Source organism: Azolla caroliniana, unplaced genomic scaffold (assembly GCF_043228905.1).
Source record: "Azolla caroliniana isolate FFs.n. ecotype wild unplaced genomic scaffold, voAzoCaro1.0.p SCAF_8, whole genome shotgun sequence".
NCBI classification, from domain to species: domain Eukaryota; kingdom Viridiplantae; phylum Streptophyta; class Polypodiopsida; order Salviniales; family Salviniaceae; genus Azolla; species Azolla caroliniana.
This window is the reverse complement of record NW_028230443.1, coordinates 5,148,421-5,173,172: the sequence shown is the minus strand read 5'-3', so window position 1 is coordinate 5,173,172 and position 24,752 is coordinate 5,148,421. Positions and strand designations below refer to the sequence as shown.

The 24,752-nt window shown below is 36.2% G+C and overlaps 2 protein-coding genes across 2 annotated transcripts; one reads left to right on the top strand and one right to left on the bottom strand.

Moving 5' to 3' along the window:
- Positions 1–2,266: 2,266 nt before the first annotated feature.
- LOC147860885 (trigger factor type chaperone family protein) lies at positions 2,267–10,544 on the top strand. The gene is made up of 14 exons (XM_087323810.1): positions 2,267–2,650; positions 3,703–3,786; positions 3,900–4,028; positions 4,266–4,354; positions 4,632–4,815; positions 4,899–4,989; positions 5,337–5,491; positions 6,060–6,152; positions 6,236–6,328; positions 6,546–6,626; positions 6,710–6,859; positions 9,075–9,170; positions 9,260–9,367; positions 10,119–10,544. The coding sequence occupies exons 1-13, from the start codon at positions 2,342–2,344 to the stop codon at positions 9,338–9,340; spliced, it is 1,635 nt and encodes a 544-aa protein (XP_087179936.1). The 5' UTR covers positions 2,267–2,341; the 3' UTR covers positions 9,341–9,367; positions 10,119–10,544.
- A 3,955-nt stretch (positions 10,545–14,499) lies between these two features.
- Positions 14,500–18,461, bottom strand: LOC147860884 (uncharacterized). Its single transcript, XM_087323786.1, has 3 exons — positions 18,282–18,461; positions 15,845–15,989; positions 14,500–15,460 (listed from the first exon to the last, which is right to left on the bottom strand). The coding sequence occupies exons 1-3, from the start codon at positions 18,396–18,398 to the stop codon at positions 14,754–14,756; spliced, it is 969 nt and encodes a 322-aa protein (XP_087179912.1). The 5' UTR covers positions 18,399–18,461; the 3' UTR covers positions 14,500–14,753.
- Positions 18,462–24,752: the final 6,291 nt, after the last annotated feature.

The following is a 24,752-nucleotide window of genomic DNA, read 5'->3' as shown; positions in this document are numbered from 1 at the left end:
TGTGCTAAGAGAGTGCTACGATACGTGAACGGAATGATGGATTATGGCATTCTCTATAAGTCAACCACGCCAATTCAACTCGAGGGGTACATAGATGCCGACTGGGCAGGCTACAAAGCCGACCGACGATCAACCTCTGGTTTTGTCTTCTCCCTCGGAAGTGGAGCCATCTCCTTGAGTAGCAAGAAGCAACCAATCGTCGCTCTTTCGAGCACAGAGGCCGAATACAGGGTTGCGACGATGGTTGCATGTGAAGCCGTATGGCTCAAGAGGATATTAAAGGATCTGGGCGTTCCCATCAAAGATTCGATTCTCCTTTACTGTGACAACATGAACAGTATTTATCTGGCTCGGAACCCAGTGTTCCACGCACGCACGAAGCATATCGAAGTGCACTATCACTTCATTCGAGAGCGTGTTCAGGTTGGTGATGTCAACCTTCAACATATGTCTACGAATCTTCAGATAGCCGACATCTTCACCAAAGCCCTAGGAGCCGACAAGCTTCGGCAATTCCTGTCAGACCTTGGGTTGATGGTCCTTGACTTGCCAAGCTTGAGGGGGAGTACAAGCGAAAACCGGATACCGTCTGAACTGGATACGAGCCGAAGCGGACATCAACCGAAGTAACCGACCAAATTTGAGCTTGAGGGGGCGTGTTGAGAATCAAGCTCAACCTAGTCTAGTGTGTGAACACACCCTTGAGAATGCGCACTCAAAGGTCAAAAGTCACCACTCTTATCTACACATTAACTATGTGTCATAGAATCATATTCTATGACACATAAGTAATGAGTTTTCACATTCCCCATGACCCATGAGCTTCGGTAGTTAATGAAGAGAGAGAGTGACTATATAAAGCACTCTCCTCCTACTTTGTAATGTTGTCGATTAATCTCCTTTGTAATATACATCTTCTTGAGTATTCTATTGTCTCTCAAAAATCTATCTTTTCTTTCTCTCCTCTAACTCTCTCTCTCACACACACACATAACGCACATCTCTCACCTATTCCGCTACACAAGAATCATACCCGATTCTTTACAGCAACATCATGAAGCAAGTGTAATGCATCCCATTTTCTTTGTAGATTGCATTCATGCAACGCTCAAATTTGTTGCTTTTGTGTGCCCTTTGAATTTGTTTGCTTATTTTCTTCCCTTCCAATAACAGTAAGCCGATGTGAGGTTTTTCTTTCATAAAGCTTAAGCATGTATTGAACAAAACTTTCTATGCCCATGATCTCTCAATGGGAGTGACACTGTTTCAAGAGGTAGGAACAAGTATGATATTTGTATTTTGACTCGAAGAAACTTCACAGGAGAAATATTTTGGATATTTTCGAGCTCTTTCCAAGTGAACTTTGAAGATGCTACTACTAACACCACCCTATACTTCAACCACTATAAAAACACACAAGTAGGATTTGGCAATGGTTTGGTTTTGGCTTAACCAATTTGTCATTATCCAAACCAAGACCAATTAAGCCATAATCGGTTTTGGAGCTTTCAAACTATGCCCATGATCTCTCGATGGGAGTGACACGGTCTCATGAGGTAGGAGTAAGTATGATATTTGTATTTTGCCTCGAAGAAACTTCACAACAGAACTAATTTGAATATTTTCGAGCTCTTTCCAAGTAAACTTTGAAGCTGTTACTAACACCACCCTATACTTCAACCCCCATAAAAACACATAGGTAGGAATCGACAACGATTTGGTTTCAGCATAACCGGTTTGGCATTATCCAAACCAAACCAGTTAAGCTTGAACTAGTTTGGGAGTTTTCAAACTTGAACTAAACCGGCTCCTAAACCGGTTAAGCCAAACCGATTAGCCTTAACCATTTGGGAACAAGTTTAGCCCAAAATGGTTCGGTTTGGCTTGAGCCCCATCCCAAACTGAGCTCAACCTTCAATCTCTCCTTCATTACACATGTAAGAGACAATCTCTCTCTCTCTCTCTCTCTTAGGATAAGGCTTAACATTATGAGCTAATTCGATGGATCGAAACACTTCAGCCCAAGATGGAAGGGGGGGGGGGGGGGGGGGGGGGGTAATCCGAGAGATCGAGAGGTCTCTAGGAATGAGGGGTACTCGGAGAATTTTGGAAAACCAGATTCTATGAATGAAGGGGTGGTAATTCAGAGAATTTGGAAAAATCAGATTGAATGAATGAATGAGGGAAGGAGGGGAGTAATGTGGATGAATTCGCCCACTCACTACTTTACAGAAGATAAAAAAAGAAGGAAATTCATCCATATATCTATCTATGGATAAATCCACAGCAAAAATGAGATAAGCTTCTCGAAGGAGAGAGGGAAGGAGAGGGAAGTGGAGCTATGGTGACCTTCTCTGCCATCAGCGCTGGTTTCTCTGCTACCCTCTTATCATCACCATCATCATCATCTTCTTCTTCTTCTTCTTCTTCTTCGTCTTCATCATCATCGCAGCGTTTTCTTCCTATTCGCTCAAAGCATCGGTATTTATCACTCCATTCTGTCTCGAATTCGATAAATACTGGCCGACTTGGTCTCACACCTGAACATGGTACCTACAAAAAGAATACAAGGTTTCCTCTTTGTTCTCGAGCAAGCGCTAGTGCCGCTGATACAATAGAAGTCTCGGAAACAATCGAGCCGAACTCTAGGGTAAATATTATATGCTCAGTTTTTCCTCCTCTCTGCATTACTTACATATGAATTTCTTTTCATGCAAAAAGAAAATTTTGTACCTAGAAGGACAATTGTAATTCGGTCATCATATGTATGAGTTGTACATAATTGTATAAGCTACATTTGTCGCCCAAACTCATACTTATGATGTGTAGGTACTGATATATAATGCTAAGGTGGGGCAATGACCATATAATGTTAAGGAATCTTTTAGTTCAATAGTTATATGTATGAGGTGGTACATCATCATATATGTAAGTATAAAGTAGGTAGTCATATTTGCATAAGGTGGTACCATGATCGTATAATGTAGGTAGTCATTTATATGTACAAGGTGGTACATGGTTCGATAATGGAAGGACAATGGTATTCTGGTGGTGCATGACCACAAAATATAGTCATATGTATGATGTGGTACATGATCATATAATGTACGGACAATGGTAGTCTGGTACTCATATGCTTATGAGGTGCTACATGGTTGTATAATGTAAGGACCATGGTAGTCCTGCAACTTTGTGTATGAGATGGTACATGCTACTATAATCCGAGTATAATATAAGGACAATGGTAGTCCAGCAACTTTGTGTATGAGATGCTAGTATAATGTGAGTATAATATAAGGACAATGGTATTCTGGTCCAAGTATAATGCAAGCACAGTGATAATTTGGTAGTTATGTGTATGAGATGGACTTGATCGTGTAATACAAGGACAATGACATTTTGTTACCATATGTAAATCATGCACACCTGGTCATACAATGTCAGAACAATGGTGGTATGGCCATCATATGTATAAGCCTTGAGGTGGTGTACAACCATATGAGTGTCTAATGCTCGCAAAAGCTAGAATTCTGCAATAGAAAATAACAGTGTCTGCATTTCACTCAATCCTATATTTTCAGTTTGTGCTGCTGTATTGTATCGATCCTGTTCTTGTTGGCTATACTAGAAAATTGCTTACTGATCCTGTACTTATTTGGAACTCACAATAAATGTATAGCCTGATTGATGCTGATTTTGCAGATTAAACTTAGTGTCAAAGTGTCTCCCAAAATATGCAAAGAAAGCTATGAATTTGTTCTGAAGGAATTCAGCAAGAGGACAAAGGTAGGAAAAATATCTTAAGGTTAAGATGTTATTGGCAATGGCTAGGTATGCGCTCGAAGATATTCTGGAACAATATCATCTAATCTAATGTCATTTGTTATGTACTTGCATAGATCCCTGGATTTCAAGTTGGCAAAACTGTTCCAGAACCAATATTAGTTAACTTTGTTGGGAAGGATAAAGTAAAGACTGCAGCCATTGAAGCTGTTTTAAGACACACATTACCTACAGCATTGTCTTCGGTGCGTCCACTCTTTGTGGATGTATTTCAATACTTATTGGAGCCTGTTTGAATTCAAAATGGAAAAGGCTCCTCAATATTTGCATACCTCATCTGGCATGAATATGCATATGTGCTCATTTTTGGAACTATTATCAATGGCCATTTTGTTCACTTCTTTCTACATTAATTCTCCATTGTTGCATTTCTATATGTATTTTAAGGTAACATGAAATTCACTTAATTAAAATTTAAACAGGTTGCTGGAAGAGCCCTGAAAGATTCGGAGCATATTGTCACAAACCTAGATGAACTAAGATCTGCATTCTCACCAACATCGTTGTTGAGGTGAGTTGGTCACTTTGACCAATTGTGATGGTTTTTCCTCCTTGGTGTGATCTTCTTTTCCATTCAGGGCCCTCAATACTGAAGCATATAAACTTGTTTCCATTCCTAGTAATATGTTCTATATGTGATATGGATTCTAGATGCATTACAAGGTTTTTTGAGTTTGAGATATCTGATGTTTTTGAAAGCAGATATTTGTGCATTTATGAAATGCCGAATTGTAGTAGATATATTGTGGGCAGTTGTGTTAGAGAATTAAGTTTATTGTGTTTTACAGATATGATGTTGTGGTGGACGTCTTACCAGAAGTGACGTGGATAACTCCAGATGCTTATAAAAATCTGAAGGTTGTAGTAGATATAGATGATGAATCCTCATATAAAAAAGCAGCTGAAACTGAGTTTCGGACACGCCACAAGGAATTAGGTTCCCTTCGGATTGTGGAAGGCAGAAATATTGAGGTGTTAATAGCCTCTGAGAATGTATATCATTGAAGAGTAACAGTTCCATGAATAAGCTAAAATTGTGGCATTGTTTCTGACAGATGGGGGATGTAGCTATACTTGACGTGGCTTGTAATCGTGTAAATGAAGACGGGTCTGTTGGTGAGAGAATCATGTCGGGTGAACAAAAAGGTTCTTTCCATTGTCCCAAAACAAAATTTGAATTCTTAAGTTGTTTAAACTGTCAACAATGCTGATGTAATTAAAACACGTTATGTGGGTAAATTCTAACACATGTATAAAGTACTGGGAGGATGCCTAGTTTTTTGGTAGATGTCCCACGTAGTAGCAAGTATGCTTCCTAAGATTGCTATACATATTGTCCAGCCCTTTCTATGAGAAAAAGTTGACAACTTAAAAATCCAGCTTGCATCCCTCATGGAAAGGGCTGACTAATTAGAACTCAGCCAAAATCAATAAATCACTATTTATTTTTCTATAAAAAAATGTTTTGATGGTATTTTGATGGGTTGTTGCAGGATTTCAGTTGGATACTGAAGAAGGACTAAACTATTTGCCAGGGTTTGTGGAAGAAATTCTTGGTCTTAAAAGGGGTGAAACTCGTACATTTGATCTGGTTTTTCCAGAAACATGGCAGGTGGAAGCTACTAGAGGTGCAACAGGCCGTTTTGTTGTAAGTTATATTGTCTACAGTACCAACTTCTAGTGTGTGTGTGTGTATGTATATATATCCTCTTCTATAGATCTTCTTCGATTTCCTTGTATGCAAATCAGTTACTGATTTAGCTAATTGTACTAGATAAAGTAGCACCATCTCATTATTTGCATGACAGCTACCATAAATTTCTAGCTACAGGCCATTCCTACTGAAGCCCCGGCAATGGCAAAAAATTAGAAGTTACGTAGTCTGAAATGTGATGAAAAGGACATCAGGTTCCTTTGCATAACATTTCTTACAACATTTCAAATGCAAATATTTAGAATGTGTACTTTTATGTATATATTACATATATACCCTATATATGTATTTGTGCATGTACATATACACTTTGATTAGTGTATGGGCAGTACTAAACTGCAGCATTTATCCTTTGTAGATAAACACCAAACAATTAGTTGTGAATGGTTTTGTGAGGCATTCAAAATTTCCTCTCTTTGATAATATTAAAGTTAAAATTGTTTTTTTATAGTTTTTAAAACCTAGGTTTTAATGTGCTTATTCCTCTCATCACACTACATAGGTTGAATGCAAGGAACATTTCTACAGGGTGCTACCAATTTTGGATGATAGTTTAGCAGGGAGATTTGTTGAGAATTGCACTACTATTGAAGAGGTAGGCGAGCTTCATTCAGCTCAAGACATTCCCTTATGTTTTGACGGCCTCCCTAGTTACTTTATATTTTGTGACCTTGGTAGGCTAGAGAGGCTCTTTTGAAGAAACATAAGGACCAATATGAGCTCGAAAAACTACGTGCTACTCATGGAGCTATCATGAATGAGCTGGGAAAGGTTAGCAACTTTAATTCTTTGAATAATAAAAATATCAAATAAGGAAATCCTTCATTTTAGTTTCTTTTGTATAATGTTGGTACCAAAGATTAGCAATTTTAGTCTTCCAGTCTAGCATCCCGAAGTATGTCTGGCATCAAACCTCAAATGAAAAAATATAATATATGAAGTAAAAAATCCTTCATCATTATTCTTTGTATTGTTTTTGGTATCTCAGATTGCCGAAATAGATGTACCAAATTCATTAATTGAGGAGCAGGGTCGTAATTTGTATGCTGGGAAGCTTCTTGAGATACAAGTTAAGAAATAAAATATAGCTTGATATCATCTCCTGTACATTTTTTGTTGGTTCAAATGGTAATAAGACCATTTCTTTGACAGGCTAGAATGAACATGACTCAAGAGCAGTTGGTGAATCTTTCAAGTGAGGAGATGGTTAATAATTTTCTTATGGCAAAAAAAGATGAGATAGTAACCTCTGTAAAGCAAGTTCTTGCTGTTGCAGAAATCTTCAAGCGTGAAAACTTAGAGGTTCCCTCTCACTCTTTATCTGTCTTTCTTTTGGTTTGAAAGAAAAAATGTGGAAATGTATTATGCAGAGAATTGCACAACAAATGGTTTTGCAATTCTCACTGAAGACAGTTTAGTATGCAGCTTTTAGTTACAGAAAACTGAAATGGTGAAGATGCACACACGCACGCACACACTCTCTCTCTCTTTATGGAAAGTATGTATATACAGCACGGTAGATACAAATTTATGAGAATACTTTCGAACATCTAAAACACTGCATCAGTTGCAAATGTCACATTGCAGTCTGGATATGCAATAGCACTAGATGACTAACAGGAAGTTTTATGGTATTATTTCTCTCTTTGGTCTTTATGTAGATGAGATATCAAATTACATAGAGAGATTGGGTGGTTTAGAAGCATGTTTACTGGTGGTCGCTATGCTGATACTCCATATGCCCTGATGACATTGTGTTGATTTCCGACTCTTAAACATCCATTCTTTAAAGTCATTTTGTATAGATAAAGGTTTGTGTTGATTATGATAAAACTAAACTGTGGTGTTTAGCACCACTCATGCATGGATAACAAGATAAAAACTGGAATTCTACTTGGAAGTGGAAAAGGTGGCATACACATTATCCTACAGATATCTAGAGGTAATGTTCACAACGCCTTGGTTCTCCCTACAGGATGCTGCATATGCTCTCCTTTCTTATGGATATGCAGCCCTTTCTGCTCTTGAAAGACAATGTGTGCACATCCAGTTCCAAGAATCATGAAGCAAATTGTGGTTATTTGATACATTTGTAACACTAACCCTTTTGTACGAAGTAGAAATTTGGGAAACTTCTAGTGCACATAACTGGACAGATTTGGAGAGACTATCAGTCTTGATGATTGCGTGCATGTTAATGGGTAAAGGCTTGGCGCACATGATATAATCCAGACAAAGATGGGAACCTCCTCAGTACTTGCCAAGGCATTTTTCTAATGAGTGAACAATATTCAACGTAATTGGGAAACCCCTCAGCAGAAGTACTGAAGGCTGGACTTATATCATCAAAACAACTTGCTGACTTGCTGAATGTGCAGATAATCATTGTTGGTATGCTCAAATGCAAGAACTGTCCTAGTCACATGGCATAAGTATAAACATGCTGCCCCCATTCCAGTCTAGCTTGGATTTTCCATAGACGAACATGACTAAAGTGGAAAAGAATAGAGTGATATGAGCCGATATCATTAAATTGGTTAATATAGGAACAAGGATCAGCCCACATCTTTTGATAGGAAGATGGCCCACTATAAGGCACTCATTTTACACACCTCGCAGGATGGATTCATCATTGGGCCTTCTCGTATGGATACATGTCTATCTCATGCATATAGTGTGATAGGGCAGCTTAGGACCTCTTCACATCAGTTAGGAATTGAGAAAGACAGATATACATGCAAATCTATGGAAGAATGTCAATTGTGCTGTTGGGGGATGGAAATAAGAGGGAGATACCATTGCCTCTTCAAACAAGGGTTTTGCTCACTACACAAGGTAATAGAATACAATGCATGGTCTGCCTTAATCAAGGAATGTGAGGATGAGGAGCAACTCAGGCTACGATGTGAAGCTTTCATGGCCATCCAGCAATGCTTCATCTGATAAATTACTGGATGTATCAACCTCACACAACTTCTGCACATCTTAGTCACATATGTATGCTTTCTACTTGAGGATAGAGCAACCCTTAGAAAACTGCTTGAGCCACATGTGGTGACATAGGTCATGTTTCTGACCTCCTGAGGATGTGAAAGTATCATCTTCATTACCTTTGAAATACATTTTATACTGGTGGGAAATTCCAATGTGAAATAAAAACCTGCAAAATATAATTACTAAGAAATGACTAGTGGTCACCGTATTCATCCTCAAACTGGAAATATCAAGTCTGAGTGGAAACTTAAAAGCATGATACACAAACTCACATGTTTTACGGCAATTGCATTATATTTAGTTGCTAAACAAAGTATAGAAAGTTATATATGATTCATCAATTTAAGTTTAGACATAAGTATATATACTACATCTATCTAATTTCAGACATAATTACATATGATTCATATATGTATGTATGTATGTATATATATATATATATATATATATATATATATATATATATATATGTATATTATATAGAAACACTTGCATAAAGTTACAAATATTTTGATTTATGCAGTATTCAGATGAAGAACTGAATAAAGAAGTCGAAAGTGCAGAGGAAGATTTCAAGAAATTTAATCAGGAATATGACAAAGATCGGATCGTGGAACAAGTATGTTGAAGAAACATTTCATGCTAGGAGGGTTTTTATTTTTGGGTGGTGGTTGCTCATGTGGTGTCATGAAAATTCAATCTGTTCAGGCAAAGGAGTTTCTAGAGGGAGCTAAGGTTTTGGATTGGCTCGTGAAACATGCAGATGTCACCTACACAACAAGCCAATAAACACTAGAAATCGCATTTATTCATCAGGTGTGGTTTATCCCCTCAATTATGGATGGTACTGATCATCATATTAGAAGAGGACACGCATAAGTTGTGTAATTTGCAGTTGCAATATTCCAATACTTGCATTTCACATTTCGAGATGCTTTCAGAAAACAAACAAAAACAAAACAAAACAAATAAAATCCCTTCTTACATCAAGAAGACTATGATCAAGTAATTTTGAGGAATCTAATAACCCAGAATTTAGAGTAATTTGCACTTGGCAACACTGGAGAAACTTGATTTTGATTTTAGGCACTCATAGATAACTTCAAGATTGAGATGTTTCTGAATGAGAAAATCATTCAACTATCAAGAAATAGGTTAATAAATCACTTCAAAACAAATTTGAAAACCCAAAGTTTGTAAATTCTTGAAATTGACGAGTACAGATAGATATCTTGATTTTTTGAAAAAGGAAGGAAACTTTCAAATATTGAGATATCTATATATAAATAATTGTGACAAATTAGAACATACGAGTTTAGTGTAATCTGTATCTATATAAAAAAAACTCATGTAAGTTTTGGAAATTCGAAGGAAAAGGTAAATCTTTGAGATGTTTTTGGATAAAACAACCATCTATGGTTATAAATACTCTCCAAAAAATTTGAAACACCCAAGTTTAATGTAATTTGCAAATGGCAATTTCCTTTAAATTTTGAAGGTATAGTCTATTTTGTCAATGCAACTTCTAAAACCAGCTGGGTTCTCCATTTCTGCCATTTGCTAGCAGATTTTGCCGGGAGCATTTCAAAATCAGGAATAGGAGGACTACACGTTTAAGGATCCCAACCCTTAATTAAATTTAAAACTTTGTGCCTGTAACGAAGTAATGGAAACAGTTTTCGGTAACCATCATTTCCGGTTTAACGGTTAGCATCTTCGTCTTCTTCCATCATAAACTCCTCTCCTACTATGGAGTGAATGATCAATGCTACATATTTCTTGCTTTGAGATGCACAAAAGCTTAGCATAATTCGTTTCTATGGACGTGAACAATGAATGATGTTATACAAGGATGGCCCTTACTCAAGCGAGGTCAGAGTCCTCGATGATTCATAACCATATTCGGATTTTTTTTAAACTTCACCAGAAAGTAAGAAAACTTCATTCAACTTTTTTGACATCATTTTTAATAAACATGGTTATTATTCCAAAATATAGCACCGGAATTTGGAGGCGTCTTAAGAGTTTCCAACTTCAAAATTTAAAGTTGATTTTTAGATATTGCAAACTTGAAGTTTGTCTTTCAAACAAGAGGCTTGTCAATAACTCTTGTCTTTCTTTCTCTGGTTGTTGGCCCTCACCATGGGCTAGCAATGGGCACGGTTTCGGTTTGAGCCGAAACCGAACCGTTAAGCTATGGTTTTAACAGTTTATTGGTTCCAAAAAAATTTAATGGTTTGGATTTTCGATAAACGGTTCGGTTTGGTTCTAAAACTCGGGTTTATAGGATTTTGGTTAACTTTTTTTTTTACCTTAATAGTTTATTAATTTAATGGTTTTTTATTGATTTAATTAATTTAACTTGAATGTTTATTTAATTTAATGGTTCAATTAAAGTTTTTTTTATTGATTTAATAAATTTAACTTAAATGATTATTTAATTTAATGTATTTTTGTTTATGTAAATATTTAATTAATTTGACTTAAATGGTTAAGTTTAAATTTTTTATTAAATGGTTCGGTTTGGTTTCAACTTTTCCCTAAACGGTTTGGATTACTTGGGAGTTCATAAACGGTTTGGTTTAAATACTTGAGAGTTCATAAACGGTTTGGTTTGGTTTGGTTTTTGTTTTATATAAACGGTTCGGTTCGGTTTCTTTGCCTTGAAACCGAACCATGCCCACTGCTACCATGGGCTCGGCCTTGTCTTATAGATCACAATTGGTCTTCTGTGGACATTAAATCTCTCTCTCTCTCTCTCTCTCTCTCTCTCTCTCTCTCAAGGAGACAATATTATAATATGTAAACTCTCTTCTTAGGCAATTTTGGCCTCATTAAAAGTTGTTAATACCTCTCGCTCTTTAGACGATGGCACTTGCTCATCATTGGCAAGCTATTAACTAATGTTAATAGTTGAATGATTGGCTCATAAATTGAATTATGCAAATTTTTGAAGTAAGAGATAAGAATCAAATATCAAACCATCACACAATTGTGGTAAGTTCAACTAATGCTAATTTGACTAGCATTATCATTGAGCTAAAGTAATTGCATGGGTGAAAGTAGAAACGAACGAGCACTTCGGCAATGGGCAATTAGGATTTAGACAAGGAAATTACACTATGGATCATTTGGTTATGTCAAAAGTATGGAAGAAATTCAGCTCCAAGGGAAAACACTCTATTGTTTTATTGATTTTAAAAAGCTTTCAATATAGTATCATGAAGTGAGATTTAGAATAGAATGGTGGCAATTGGCATGCCATTAGAGTATCTAGTTGCTATTGAACGATTATATGACTAAGTTAGATGCCAACTAAAAATGGAGAATGGATTCTCATGATACTTCTTTGATTTATGCATTGATAAATTGGAAATGGTGAATAGGGTTGAAGAAAAGAAGGATTAGATGATCCAAAACTTATGCAATGAATTATCTTATTAATCTTATATGTGTATGACTTGGTTATCTTTTTATATGATTTTGATGGTATGCAATGTTTTGTTAGAGCATAAGAAGCATTTTACTAAAGTAGTGGACTCACTATATATGTGGATAAAACAAAAATGATGGTAGTGTGAACCACCTAGGCTCACAGATACCTTATGCTTACATATAAGGGAGAAAATGTACAATTTGTGCAAAGATTTAAGTATCTTGGTATTGATGTGCCTACCATAAATAAATGGAATGTATGCGTTGAATTTATGCTTAAAGCTGGTTGGAAAAGTTATTATATATTAGAAAATCAATGCAACCAAAGTGATACTTGTGGATAGGAAGTGAAAGTAATGTTATGGTAACACAAATTTTGCTTTATGGAGTAGAAACACATATTTGACTTTTAGAGATATTGGTGTTACAAAGAGTATAGAATCTAGATACGTTATAAAAGTCAAGAATATGCCAAATCATAAATTACCACATCTTGCTTGGAATGTTGGATGTGTGTACTACAAAAGAATCCCAAGAGCAAAATTCTCTCATCTAGTTGAGTTGTTGACATCAAAAGATGGAGTGTGGATGATTTCTTAGAGCTTTCAAGTGATGTTGCGAAATATGCAGTTATTGAAGAAACATTAATATGTTGTTACCTCAATCACACAAGCTAGGTATTGAAGTTGCATTATGGCATCAAAATCCATCAAATATAAATGCGTGTAAAGTATGTGAGGAAGAGCTAGTAAAGGATGAATATCACTTGCTTTTTATATGCTCTGCATATAGTGCAATTTGTGAAAGGTATGATGACATATTAAGAGGGGGTGATGTCTTCTTCCATGTCACACTAAAGAGAACACCTAGAAGGTTGAGCTCATATGTGTATGCCTTAGTCATAGATCGAGACATTGTGCTTGGAAGTATGAATATCCCTACTTAGGAAGGAGAAACACATCAAGAAAACTTGTATACTTAGATCTCGTGGGTCAATATTGGCCGCTTAAAAGTCGTTAATACCTCTCTCTCTCTCTATGTATTTTTATATAAAGATACAGATATATGTATAAAGATAGATAAATGTATTTTTATATATGTATACAGATAGATAAATGTGGACATAAGGCAATAAGAACAATGTTGGTGGCATGTTATATTTCAACCGGAGGTGGCTATCAATACAAGAGTTCATCAGAAATTGAAAATTGATATGAAAGCACAATCTAATGGATCAATTACATGCAAACGGCACACAATTGCCTTAGTTAATATCATATGTTAAAATGGCATTAGTACAAAACTCAAATAGATATGTTAAGAACCTGTCGTACATAGCTTGACCCATGATGACATGGGCATTGGCACCAAGGAGCAAGAGAAGGGGAACGCGATAGAGTTAGCCCTAGAGTTTTAAACCTAATGGTCATCCCAATGTGAAAAACGACATTCTCTTTGCAAATGAACAATAATGGTCACTTGTGTGCCTTTTAGTTCTTCTTGATCTTTAATTCTTCTCTTCCCCATTAACTTATGCTAGAGCTCTCTCCCCCTCTTTCTCTCTCGTACTTGTGAGTGATTCGTGTTAAGTGCCATTAAATCAAACACTAATCACCTTTGTATGTGTTGTAGTGACCTCTTTCATCGAAGTGTGGTTAGTTTTGTTACTTATATTTTTACTTGTGTATGTGTCTAAAGTTGAAACTTACTAGGCTAATACAGAGATGATCTAGAGCTCACAAGAATAAGGTATGTTTCTTTAGTAGCTCAAGAGTTATTAACAACCAACCACTCTTGCCTGACTCGCCATTCAATCTGGTATACAACAGTCTAGACCCCTCAACTTATCATATCGGTGTGGAGGCATAACTCTGCCAATACAAGTAGTGTGCTCGGTGAGAACACCTCAAGACGACACAAGATATGAAAAGGATATGTTTGGTAAAGATGCCAATTAACATACTAAGTTAAAATATGAGATTGTGTGCATTTAATGCCCATTATCCATGTATGAACTAAGATTAAATCATAAATTTTCAAGCTACCCAAACTAAAGCAAAGCCCAATGTGGTTTCATGTACTCATCAAGAAAAACTATGCCCATGCATGTCAAGCCATGTAAAGTGGGTTATCGTCAGAATTCCTTAAAACCAATGAAGGCCTGATTTCTGCATGTCATGCCATGTTAATTAGGTAAAATTATCAGAATTCCTTAAAACTAATGAAAGTCTGATATCTGCATGTCAAAACATGTTATTTAGGTAATTATCAGAATTCCTTAAAACCAATGAAAGCCTGATTTCATGAGCATGTCAGATATGTCATGTTAATTAGGTGAATAATTAGCATACCTCTTTATTACCAAAACAACTTTATTTGATAGCTATCCAGAAGTGCCTTCTCTGACAGCTTCCAGATGGTATAATTTCCTCATAAGAAAAACTACTAGCAATACAAGTCATCATAATACATGTGAAGTCATGTCAGTTGTAGTTAATAATCTCAAAATTAAGTATCATCAATAACAGCCTACTATGAACTAAAAATAATACATAAATGTTTGAAGCCACACCCAAGTGCCTCAATGGTGCCATTTCTTCATCGAGGGAACTTATACAAGGATTCACTTCTCTTGTAATAACCCAAAAGCGACCTTATGGTGTCCTCTCATCAGAAAACTAATTTCACTTCCCTAATGGTTAACATTACAAGTCATCATCATACATTGGAATCATGTCATGTTAATATGTGCTTAAAATTCTTCTTGTTATGTGCTCACATGAACAGGCATTGAGATATTTTGAGACTGATCAGGGCACTTCTGATTCAGGTCATCATCAGATGTTTTCTCAAACTTCTTCTCATTAGCTTCATCAATACCAGCCTTTGTAATTACCTCTTCTGTTGACTCTCTTTCAGCACATTGCATAATTTGCACTTCTTCAGTTTTCTTTTCATCATCATTAGCAATAGTAGTAGCACCCTCTTCTTCAATAGGTGCTTCACTTGCTGCCAATACAGGCACTATATCTTCAACATTGCTATATTCTTTAGTCTTGACTGCTTCTTCTTGTTTGTCTTTCATATTTGTATCTTCCACAATTTCATCATTTTTCATGTCATTTGTTTCTACAGCTTCTGCTGCCTTGACTTCTTCCTCCACACATGCGTTTGTTTCCACAATTTCATCATTTTTTATATCCTTTGCCTCTACATTGGCAGTTTCTTCTTCCCCCTTCACTTCTAGTGCATCTTCCATCTTTTCATCTTGTACATGTTCATTTCCTTCAATCTCTTCTTCCTCTTTTGTGATAGTCACAGGAATATCTGCTTCATCCTTTGTAATTGGTTCTAATTTTGTTTCATCTTTTTCAGATTTCCTGTGTTTCTTTTTAGCTGATCCTTCTTCAGAACTCTTTATAGAAGGTGGTGTCCGAGAGCTTATCCGTGATGATCTCCTGGTTGGTGTCTCTCCTGAAAGCAGACAGCAATGCCATCGTGATTCATTTTCTCTGTCAGCAATACTATTAACGATGCATTTTTATCAGTTAACAATAATATAATGATATGCTTTATCTGTCAGCAATGTAATAACAATGCATTTTATCAGCCAGTAACCCTACAGCCATGCATTTCAACAGTCAGCAACACTATAACGATGCATAGTGTTGGCCAATAATACTGTAACCATGCATTTTAGAGGTCAACAACAAGCATTTAATGAGTCAGCAATGACAGAATCAATGAATTTGACCAGTCAGAACTTATATAATGATGCATTTCTTTCAGCATCAAAACATATGCATAACAATTTGATATTGAGAGAAATAAATATAGCTATAGTGTATTATAGCATACCATTGCTCCAATCAAATTCAGATGCAGTGGGACCACCAGCGTGATTTTTAAGGTAGCGATCCAAGGTGCGCTTCGACTTAAATTCTTCACCATCCGGTGCAACAAAGGAGACATCTTTCTTCCCGCCCTTTTTTGTAGAAGTAATCTGGCAAATCACGAGGTTTTTTTATGCTTAAACGTTTTGTTGTTTAAAATCTAATGTCAGATTTGTAAGTTAGCCATCCTTTTTTAAATGTAAAAGTAAGATTTGAAAAGGCAGTAGTTAGGAGATCCTTTTGTAAATGTAAAAGTCAGATTTGAAAGGTCAGTAGTTAGGAGCATCCTTTTGTAAATTGAAAAAATAAGATTTGTTAGTATCCTTTTAAGCATGTGTAAATCTAAATCACAGATTTGTTAGCCTTAGTTATTAGCATTCAGATACAGAAAACTTAGATTTCTAGGACTTATAAGCTTACAGTCATCCTTAATTCTGTATATGTAGATGTCAAGACTTATAATCTTAGTATCAATCAACCTTACAAATGGCTGAAGAAACGGTGATCGAAAATTAAAAACCTCACAAAAAGAGACAGATCATCTACTTCTTCCTTGGTCATGCTAGTATAAAGACGATAAAATCTCATGTTAAATAGCAATCAAAACATGTGGGAATCTAATTTGCGTATAGGAGGATATCCTATACATGGAAAGGAAGATGCACCAAATTTAATCCAAAATATCGATCCAAATTTGTACATAATCTTGTACATCCCATGCACAAAGTAAAAGGTACGAAATGAAGGAAAGATTGTATGGTCGCAGAACGAGAATGTACTGGAGTTAAGGCAGACAAAATAACGAGAGATTTTTTTCAGTCTTTGTTATTTTAGGAGATCGTTTACGGAGTTTGCTTAAGAAGAAGAAGTTAGAATGTCTGAGTCATGTGAAAGATTTACCATTTAGAAAAAAACCTGCACTCACTTGCATGTCATGTAATACATTTCTACTTTCAAGAAACTTAGATTGTTTCTGAGTCATGATTCCAAAGCTTTCGCATGAAAAACGTACAGCAAGCATTTCTAAATAAAGAAATTACAGCCACAAGAAATACAACCTGTAAATAGTAGTGCTAGAACATAGGAACATTTGAAAGCACAGCAATTCAGCACGTATCCTTCTTCAAGAGAGATACAGCTGCTGAGGAATATGCTTAAATTATGACCATTCAACAAAATTCAGATGCATTGTAATTATTATGACAGCAGTTTTTCTACAAAAATGCAGAAAGCAGAGAACATGCTCTATGCCCCAATTGAGACAGACAACGAGAGAAATGCAAGAAATTTCGGAGAATAACACCCTGAGCAAAACGGGAAGAAAGAAAGAAGAATTCAGATGGAAATGAACTTAAGGATTCAAGACATTTCTAGTAGACATGGGACTTTCTGATAACAACAGACAGGAAACACTAAGGGAGCTAAATTTAGAGGGAAAATGAGGTAAAAAAACAAACCTCTTCTTTCAAGTATCGGTAAATAGAAACAGAGACAGGATAGAAAAAAAGGGGGGAATATTTAAGAGAAAGTATTCAAAAGATGGCTTCTTTTGTGTTAGAAAAATTTAAAGCAAGAACAAACGGGGCCTAATTTAAAGAGAAAATGAGGCAAAAACAAACCTTTTCTGCCAAGAATCGGTAAATGGAGATGGAGGGAGGATGTAAAGAATGAATGAATGAAAGAAGATGGGGGAAATTTTTAAGAGAAAGAACGCAAAGGATGCCTTCTTTCCAGAAAATTGTGCAGAATTTAGGTATAAAGACAGAAAAAAAAACAAAAATTAAGAAGAAAACATGTGAATTTCCCCAGGATAACGCGGGAATGGAAGAAACGGAGTTAAATTCTAGAGAGAAATGATTCTGCAATCTTGCGTGCAAGTCGACATGAAAAACAGGTGAATTTTTGGTGCAGACATAGGAGACAAATATGAAACGGAGGAAAATTGAGAGAGAAACGGACATTTAGGCAGGATAACAGGCACATCTCGGCATAAAAGACAGAAGAAGATATCAGAGAGAATTACAGAGAGATGAAAGGAACGTTCCTCTGCAATCCGGTGGCCAAAATGTCATGAAAAAACAGGAGAATTTCGGCATGAAATACGGGGGAATTAGAACGGAGTTAGGAGAGAAATACTTAGAAGGAAGAAAAAGAAACGTTCAATTTCAGACATACTGTACATAAAAGACTGATTAGGGGGTAGAGAGAAGATGAATTGTGTGAGAAATAAGACAGTTTTCTTTTCCGATAGGAGAGGATATGAGAAGAGAGAAATGGAGGTCAGATCAGAAACGAAACGCGATTCTTCAAAGATAATGTGTCAGGCATATAAATGACAGAGAAGAAACAATGAATAATTGGCGGAAAGAGAGAGATTACTGAGGAGGAGAAAAACGACAAACCTTCTTCTGCCATCCGGGCGGTGCGTGGAGGAGGAGGACCTGCGAAGGAGGCTCTGATTCCAGGGAACGATGCGCATATTCAAGAGAAGGAGATGCGAGGTCTTCCGATTGCGCCATGGCTGAGATGAAGAAGAAGAAGAAGAAGAAGAAAGAGTTTGGGGAAAAGGGAGAGAGACAGGAGGGAGGGAGGGTAAAGAAAGAAAGAAAGAAAGAAAGAAAGAAGAAAAGAAGCAGAAGCAGCTATGGCTTCTTGCTTCCTTCCTTCCTTCCTTCGTGTTTCTCGTTCCTTGGTTCTTGGGGGGGGGGGGGGGGGGGGGCGCGGGGCGGAGTTCCTTCTTTGGATATGGTTAAAATGCTCCTGCACAAATTCTTTATTCTTTACACACACAAAACTAGTAGGCTTAAAGAAAGAAAAGCAGCCAGAAAGACCAGAAAAAGAAGAAGAAGAAGAAGAAGAAGAATGAATGAATGAATGAATGGAAGGAGTTCGTTAGATCTGTTTTTTCTTTGTTTTTTTGTTGGGGCCACCGTTTTTCCCCCTTACATCAACACATATGTGTATTAGTATATATACATATGTATGTACACACACACACACTCTCTCTCTCTCTCTCTAGATACATATAGATAACATACATAACATAGCATAGAATAGATATGGAATCCATAGCTCTTGTCCGCCCGCCCGCCCGCTTGCATGTCCGTGTAGTAAGTAGTAATAGTAGGTCTTGTCTACCCCCACGCCTGTTAGACCATGTAGTAGTAGGGAGGCGGATGTCTTGGACGGGTGGTAGCTTAGCATCGCATAACATAGAATAGAATAGATCCATAGCTCTTGTTTGTTCGTGTAGTAGTAGTAGTAGGTCTTGTTCATCCGTCAATCAATCTTGTTTGTTCGTGTAGTTGTAGTTGTAGTAGTAGTAGGTCTTGTTCATCCACCAATCAATCTTGTTTGTTCGTGTAGTTGTAGTTGTAGTAGGTCTTGTTCATCTACCAATCAATCTTGTTTGTTCGTGTAGTAGTAGTAGTAGTAGTAGGTCTTGTTCGTTCGCCAATTAATCTGTCTAGTAGTAGTCTACTTGTAAATCTCTCTCTCTCATAATTAGCTTATGGGGTATCTGTCTAGTAGTAGTCTACATTTAAATCTCTCTCTCATAATTTGCTTACGCCATTGGTAAGTAAGTTGTTACAACTACAAGCCACTATGGATTGGGTTTGAAACCGAATTTTCTCACTTGTCTATTAAATACTTCATACATTCTCTTAATTCACTAGATGCCACTGGTTGAACCTATGACCACCTGGTCTACATAGGCCAACCTTACCAACTGACCTACATCCATTTGTTGGTCTCTTTTTGTCTCTCTCCTTGGTGGTTTGCAGCATCAAAAGTCATAGACTTGGGAGAACCTGAGTTTGATTCTCACCATGGGCTAGGGCCCTGTCTCTCGTTGGATGTTAAAAATCCCTTTTTCTTTTTTATCATAATTACCTGACCCTAGTGGTAAGTTGTTACACCACTAACCCAAACCCTCTTAAATTTACTAGATGCCACTATGGAATTTAGGGGTTGAACTCTTGACCTCTTGGATTGCATCGGACAACCTTACCAATTAAGTTACATAACAATCTCTCTCTCTCTCTCTCTCTCTCTCTCTCTCTAATCGTAGGTCATGAGAGTGACTTGCATCGTAGGTCATGAGAGTGTCTTGCATCGTAGGTCATGAGAGTGTCTTGCATTCCCTATCTCGCCTTTCATGTCTCCCAAGGTGGAAGATTTATAGCAATCAATTGCACTACTAGATAGATACATGTGGTAGCCAGCAAAACAGACCGCTCTCACTGGTTTGTAATGTGCCAAGGATATATCCATCCCACAGAGGGTCTTTGTTGACTTCGTTTCCCTCGCTTCATATAAGATGCTCAAAACACCTTTTATGGTTTGGATTGTGCATGGCTTCAGTAATTAGGGGAATTGAACATTTCAAAACGTTAATTTGTAGACTGTTACAATGGATTGGGATCTGAAGAATCTCTCATAAAGCTTCGTCATCAATAAAGTGTTGACAGTTCAACTATTAAATGTTACCCCCAATAGCCATGTTTTCCATGATGACATTGGGGAATCACATTTTGACCATGAATATATAAAACTATTTAGACAAAGATGAAGCATACTACTTCAATATCATACAAATCAAAATTGTATTTTCATATGGTTTTGCAACGTTGTTTGTGGAAAAAATTTGGAGCATTTTTGTGGTATTCATTTTGTTGGCATTAGCCTTTAGGCATGGCTCGTCCATGCTTTGTTAGAGTTTTGACCATAGTGCCAAAGTTATGTTGATGGGATTGCAAGTGTGTGACTCTCTCTCTATGTGCACATGCTTCAAGCTAACTACCGTTGGTTGAGATCTTGGTAGTTCCCCAAAGAAATGCACACCTTCCAAAGGCACTTGATCTACTCGAGGACTATGAGGGTGCGAGCTAACACAATGCGAGCTCCTTAAATAGAAGTTTCCTTATCGTTCTTGATAGGTCCAATCATATAAACTTTGAATATTCTAGATAGAAATTGTCCCTACAGGAATGAAAGAAGTACTTTTGGTACAAAACTAGAAACACACTGTCAATGTTTTGTATTTATATAAACAAAAATTACGATTCATATCGTGCATCCCAATGACAAAACACTAATGTCTAGACTTTCAAAATACATTGTCATAGTTGTAATGTGTTGTTGGTTGCTTCATTGGAAATCACTATGGATTGTGAGTCTAGACTCCATCAACTTCAAAGTAGATCTTAAAGCATGTTTTGGGCTACTTGTTTCTACAAACTCACGTTCTTTACAATGTGTAGTTCACACAAGACTTCCAACCATTTTTACTTGTCTATGCATATGTCACGTTCTTTACTTGTTTTGATATGGAACCTAAGGTAGTAAATATAAAAATGTTTCGTCTGTGCCAATAGGGGACGTACACAATATGATTGATCAAGTAATGTTATTGATATGTGTGAATTTTAAGATATGTGCTACTTATTAATAAACATCCATCCCAATGCAAAATGAAATTTGCTCTGTAATTTTCTAACCATTTATACGATTACAATTACTGATGCATGCATGTAACATCATTCAAGATGTTATTTCTCGACTTGTTGTAGAAATCTATGTCGAGATCCCAAAATTGGGACAAGAATAATTAGGATATTATAAGAAAAAGTTGCGTTGCTTCACATACCATAAAACAATCTCAAGGTCGTATGCAATATGGCTCGCACGGTTTCAATGCTATACGATTACAATTACTGATGCATGCATGTAACATCATTCAAGATGTTATTTGTCGACTTGTTGAAGAAATCTATGTCAAGATCCCAAAATTGGGACAAGAATAATTAGGATATTATAAGAAAAAGTTGTGTTGCTTCACATACCATAAAACAATCTCAAGGTCGTATGCAATATGGCTCACACGGTTTCAATGCTATCAATAACTATAAATAGCCATGAACCACATATGTCGGCTTGTATATGTCAATATGTGGGATTATGTACCCGTGCATCCAATAAATGGATGAGGATGTAAATAGAGATTAAAATAAAATAAAGGTCGTTAGTGTCCATTTATCTGAATGATTATAAGATATGAAAGGATGCAGGTAGCTACTCGGAATGTCTATTGGAAAATATAAATGCATGTACATGCCATGCAAGTTGTGTTTTGAATTTTGACCATAGTACGTAAGAGGTTCTTATGGATATTATGCTTGTTATTGTGCATTATTGTGTTACATGATTAAGTAAAGGGATCATGTAGTTGAGTTTGTGACGACAACAATACGCAAAATATGACGATAAAATGCCACCAAAGACAATTAATACTACTAGATTTAAGAGGACTCCGTTTACATATAAGTTTGTGTTGTTGAACAAGTGTACATAGATATTTGTTGCGAATCCATTTGGGTGTAGCAAGCCTCGATCCAAACTTAAGTCAATTGGCAGATTACTTGCCCTTTTACCGATGTTGTACACTTTTTCGTCTTCCTCGAAAACCCTTATATATTTAATTGAAGGATAAAAATGGTAACTCAATACTTGGAAAGACAAAATATAGGAAGCATTCCTATGAAATCAAGATAAAAAATACAATGTGGGGTATGATTGTCTCAACCTTGATGGAATTTTTACCTTTAAAGTTCATTTGTTTTCTCCCTCCACATATAATTGTAATTACCTATGTTACCTTATGGAAAGCACAAATTTTAATCTTGCCATGCATACAAAAAGACAAAACAGAAACACAAGGAAAGAAACGGGCTAGGGAACCAAGGTTAGAGAAAATGCATTCACATTAGTATGTGTGTATAACGTACATGATGTGTTCCTTAATCCATTTGGGACGATGGAGTTGTGATTTCGTCTTTTGACTTTAACCACCTCATAATTTATCATAAACCACACATCATGAGACAGTTGTTTGCTGAAAACCATAAATGGACATAACAAGGATTGAATTCATAGACTACAGTGGCACACCTAAATGATTTCAAAGCATTCGTGCACATCATCATCAAGGAGCATTTTATTCCAGTCAATGTACTTGGAGATTTTGTCTATCATAAAATGTATAAGAAGTGCCTGTCATGCAAGGGGGTAATACAACAACCACTCCTTGTAATTCTAACAATACCATCATATACCCTTGGCTAAAGTTTAAATTGACTGTTGTTATATTAACCGATTAACATTAGAATCACTAAAGTACTGATTCAAATAAGTGAATCAAGATGAAGGATAAATATTTACATATACACGTGGCTATTTTATTAATGATAAGTTGGAATAGTGATTATTGTCATTGTTGGGTACAATTAAAAAGTAGGACAATTTCTTTGCAAGGGGCATATCATAATATTGTTGAGAATCAAAGGGGTAGAAATTATAGTCCCCTTTCTTATGTGGGCGGTACTTTTGGTATTTTCCCTAACATCTAATACGATGTTTTCATGTGCTGAAGAGAATGTCCAGACACGGTGACACCTACAAAACCAGTTGTTAGTATTAGTAGAGATTGGCCTATATCATGAATGTAGTTTATTTATTGTCAATCAACTTCAACGTCAACTCAAGCAAATTCAACTTCGACTAATGAAGTAGTGTAGGGGTGTCCTTAAATGTTATCAATTCTCTTTTGTCTTTATGTTCGTTTTTTCCGCTCCTTGATGTCCATGCGTATCATATCCTCTGTAGTTTCTCTAGGACTTACCTATACACAATGATGGTTTTGTCATATCTTTTACATATCTTTCAAGTTAAATTTCTCTATTCCCAAGTACCCAATTTAATTCTCAAAGCATCGGTTTTGCAAAACGGTAATATCTTAAAGTATGACCTATGCAATTTACCAATGGATACCATCAACACCAATGAAATTTACCAAATAAGTCGGGGGCTTAAACTATACGCCAATTAATATGTGATTGATTGTATATTAACAACTAAGGTGTAATGGTTTAGAACTCTATGATGTGAAGAAATGATTAACTTTAAAACAAAGGGCACATAGTTATATATTTGAGCACTTTGGAGGAAACTTGTTGAATATGAAAGAAAATTTTGTAACGTACAATGTTGGTAAATCAATTAGTTGCAAAATTGAGATGATTAAGAAACCATCAAATGCAAGAGTTATTGCAAAAAACACTGAATATATTGGGTGCCCATAAATCACAAAACCGCATAGAATTAGGAACAATAAGTAGAAGAATTAACAATCATTTGGAAAATTGGAAAATTTTGGATCGCTCAGCAAGCAACTCCAACAACATTGATTGCGCATTAATTATGTCCCCACATTTTATGCACCCCTAACATTATACATTCAACCATATGCATCTTCTCCAATGAAGTAGTGTATTGTCAATCTATTTAACACATTACTCAAACTCTTTATGTTTTTCACTTTACAAGATCCAACATGTAACGAGAGAAAGAGAAAAGGAAACACAAGATCCTTGAGAGTTACCAAAACCTTTGAACGACTCATTCGAACCTACATAATAGTAAGCATGTTTCTTAAACCAATCCATGTCATTGCATAGCTTCAAGAAACATTACAATCCAATGAGGGGAGCATTTAAAATTGGGTTTACACATCATTTTCAGTGTTAGAGTTGAATTTCATAGCCACATTATTCATTTAAATGGCCATTGATGGTTTTCTAGAGACAAATTATACATAGATGAAGTGTGAAATATCATTGTTAAAGTTAAAATTCAGATCCGAATTTCCATCATACAATCAAATACATTGATCATTTATATATGTTCACACCTTTATAAATAATGACTATATAAAACAATTTCAACAAAACTAATGTTGTTACAAGGATAGGCTTTATGCTTTAGGTGTAGGTTTAGGAATTCAATTAGAGTTAACTTTGGGTTAGATTTAATGC

Bases quoted from the DNA above. Each gene is read 5' to 3' on its own strand.
- LOC147860885 (XM_087323810.1), top strand. From the start codon at position 2,342: ATGGTGACCTTCTCTGCCATCAGCGCTGGTTTCTCTGCTACCCTCTTA. The intron at 3,787-3,899 runs GTAGGAAAAATA...GTACTTGCATAG, and splicing joins AATTCAGCAAGAGGACAAAG to ATCCCTGGATTTCAAGTTGG. The intron at 5,492-6,059 runs GTAAGTTATATT...CACACTACATAG, and splicing joins GTGCAACAGGCCGTTTTGTT to GTTGAATGCAAGGAACATTT.
- LOC147860884 (XM_087323786.1), bottom strand. From the start codon at position 18,398: ATGGCGCAATCGGAAGACCTCGCATCTCCTTCTCTTGAATATGCGCAT. The intron at 15,990-18,281 runs GTTTGTCGTTTT...GTGATTTGCCAG, and splicing joins CGCCCGGATGGCAGAAGAAG to ATTACTTCTACAAAAAAGGG. The intron at 15,461-15,844 runs GTATGCTATAAT...GTCTGCTTTCAG, and splicing joins TGAATTTGATTGGAGCAATG to GAGAGACACCAACCAGGAGA.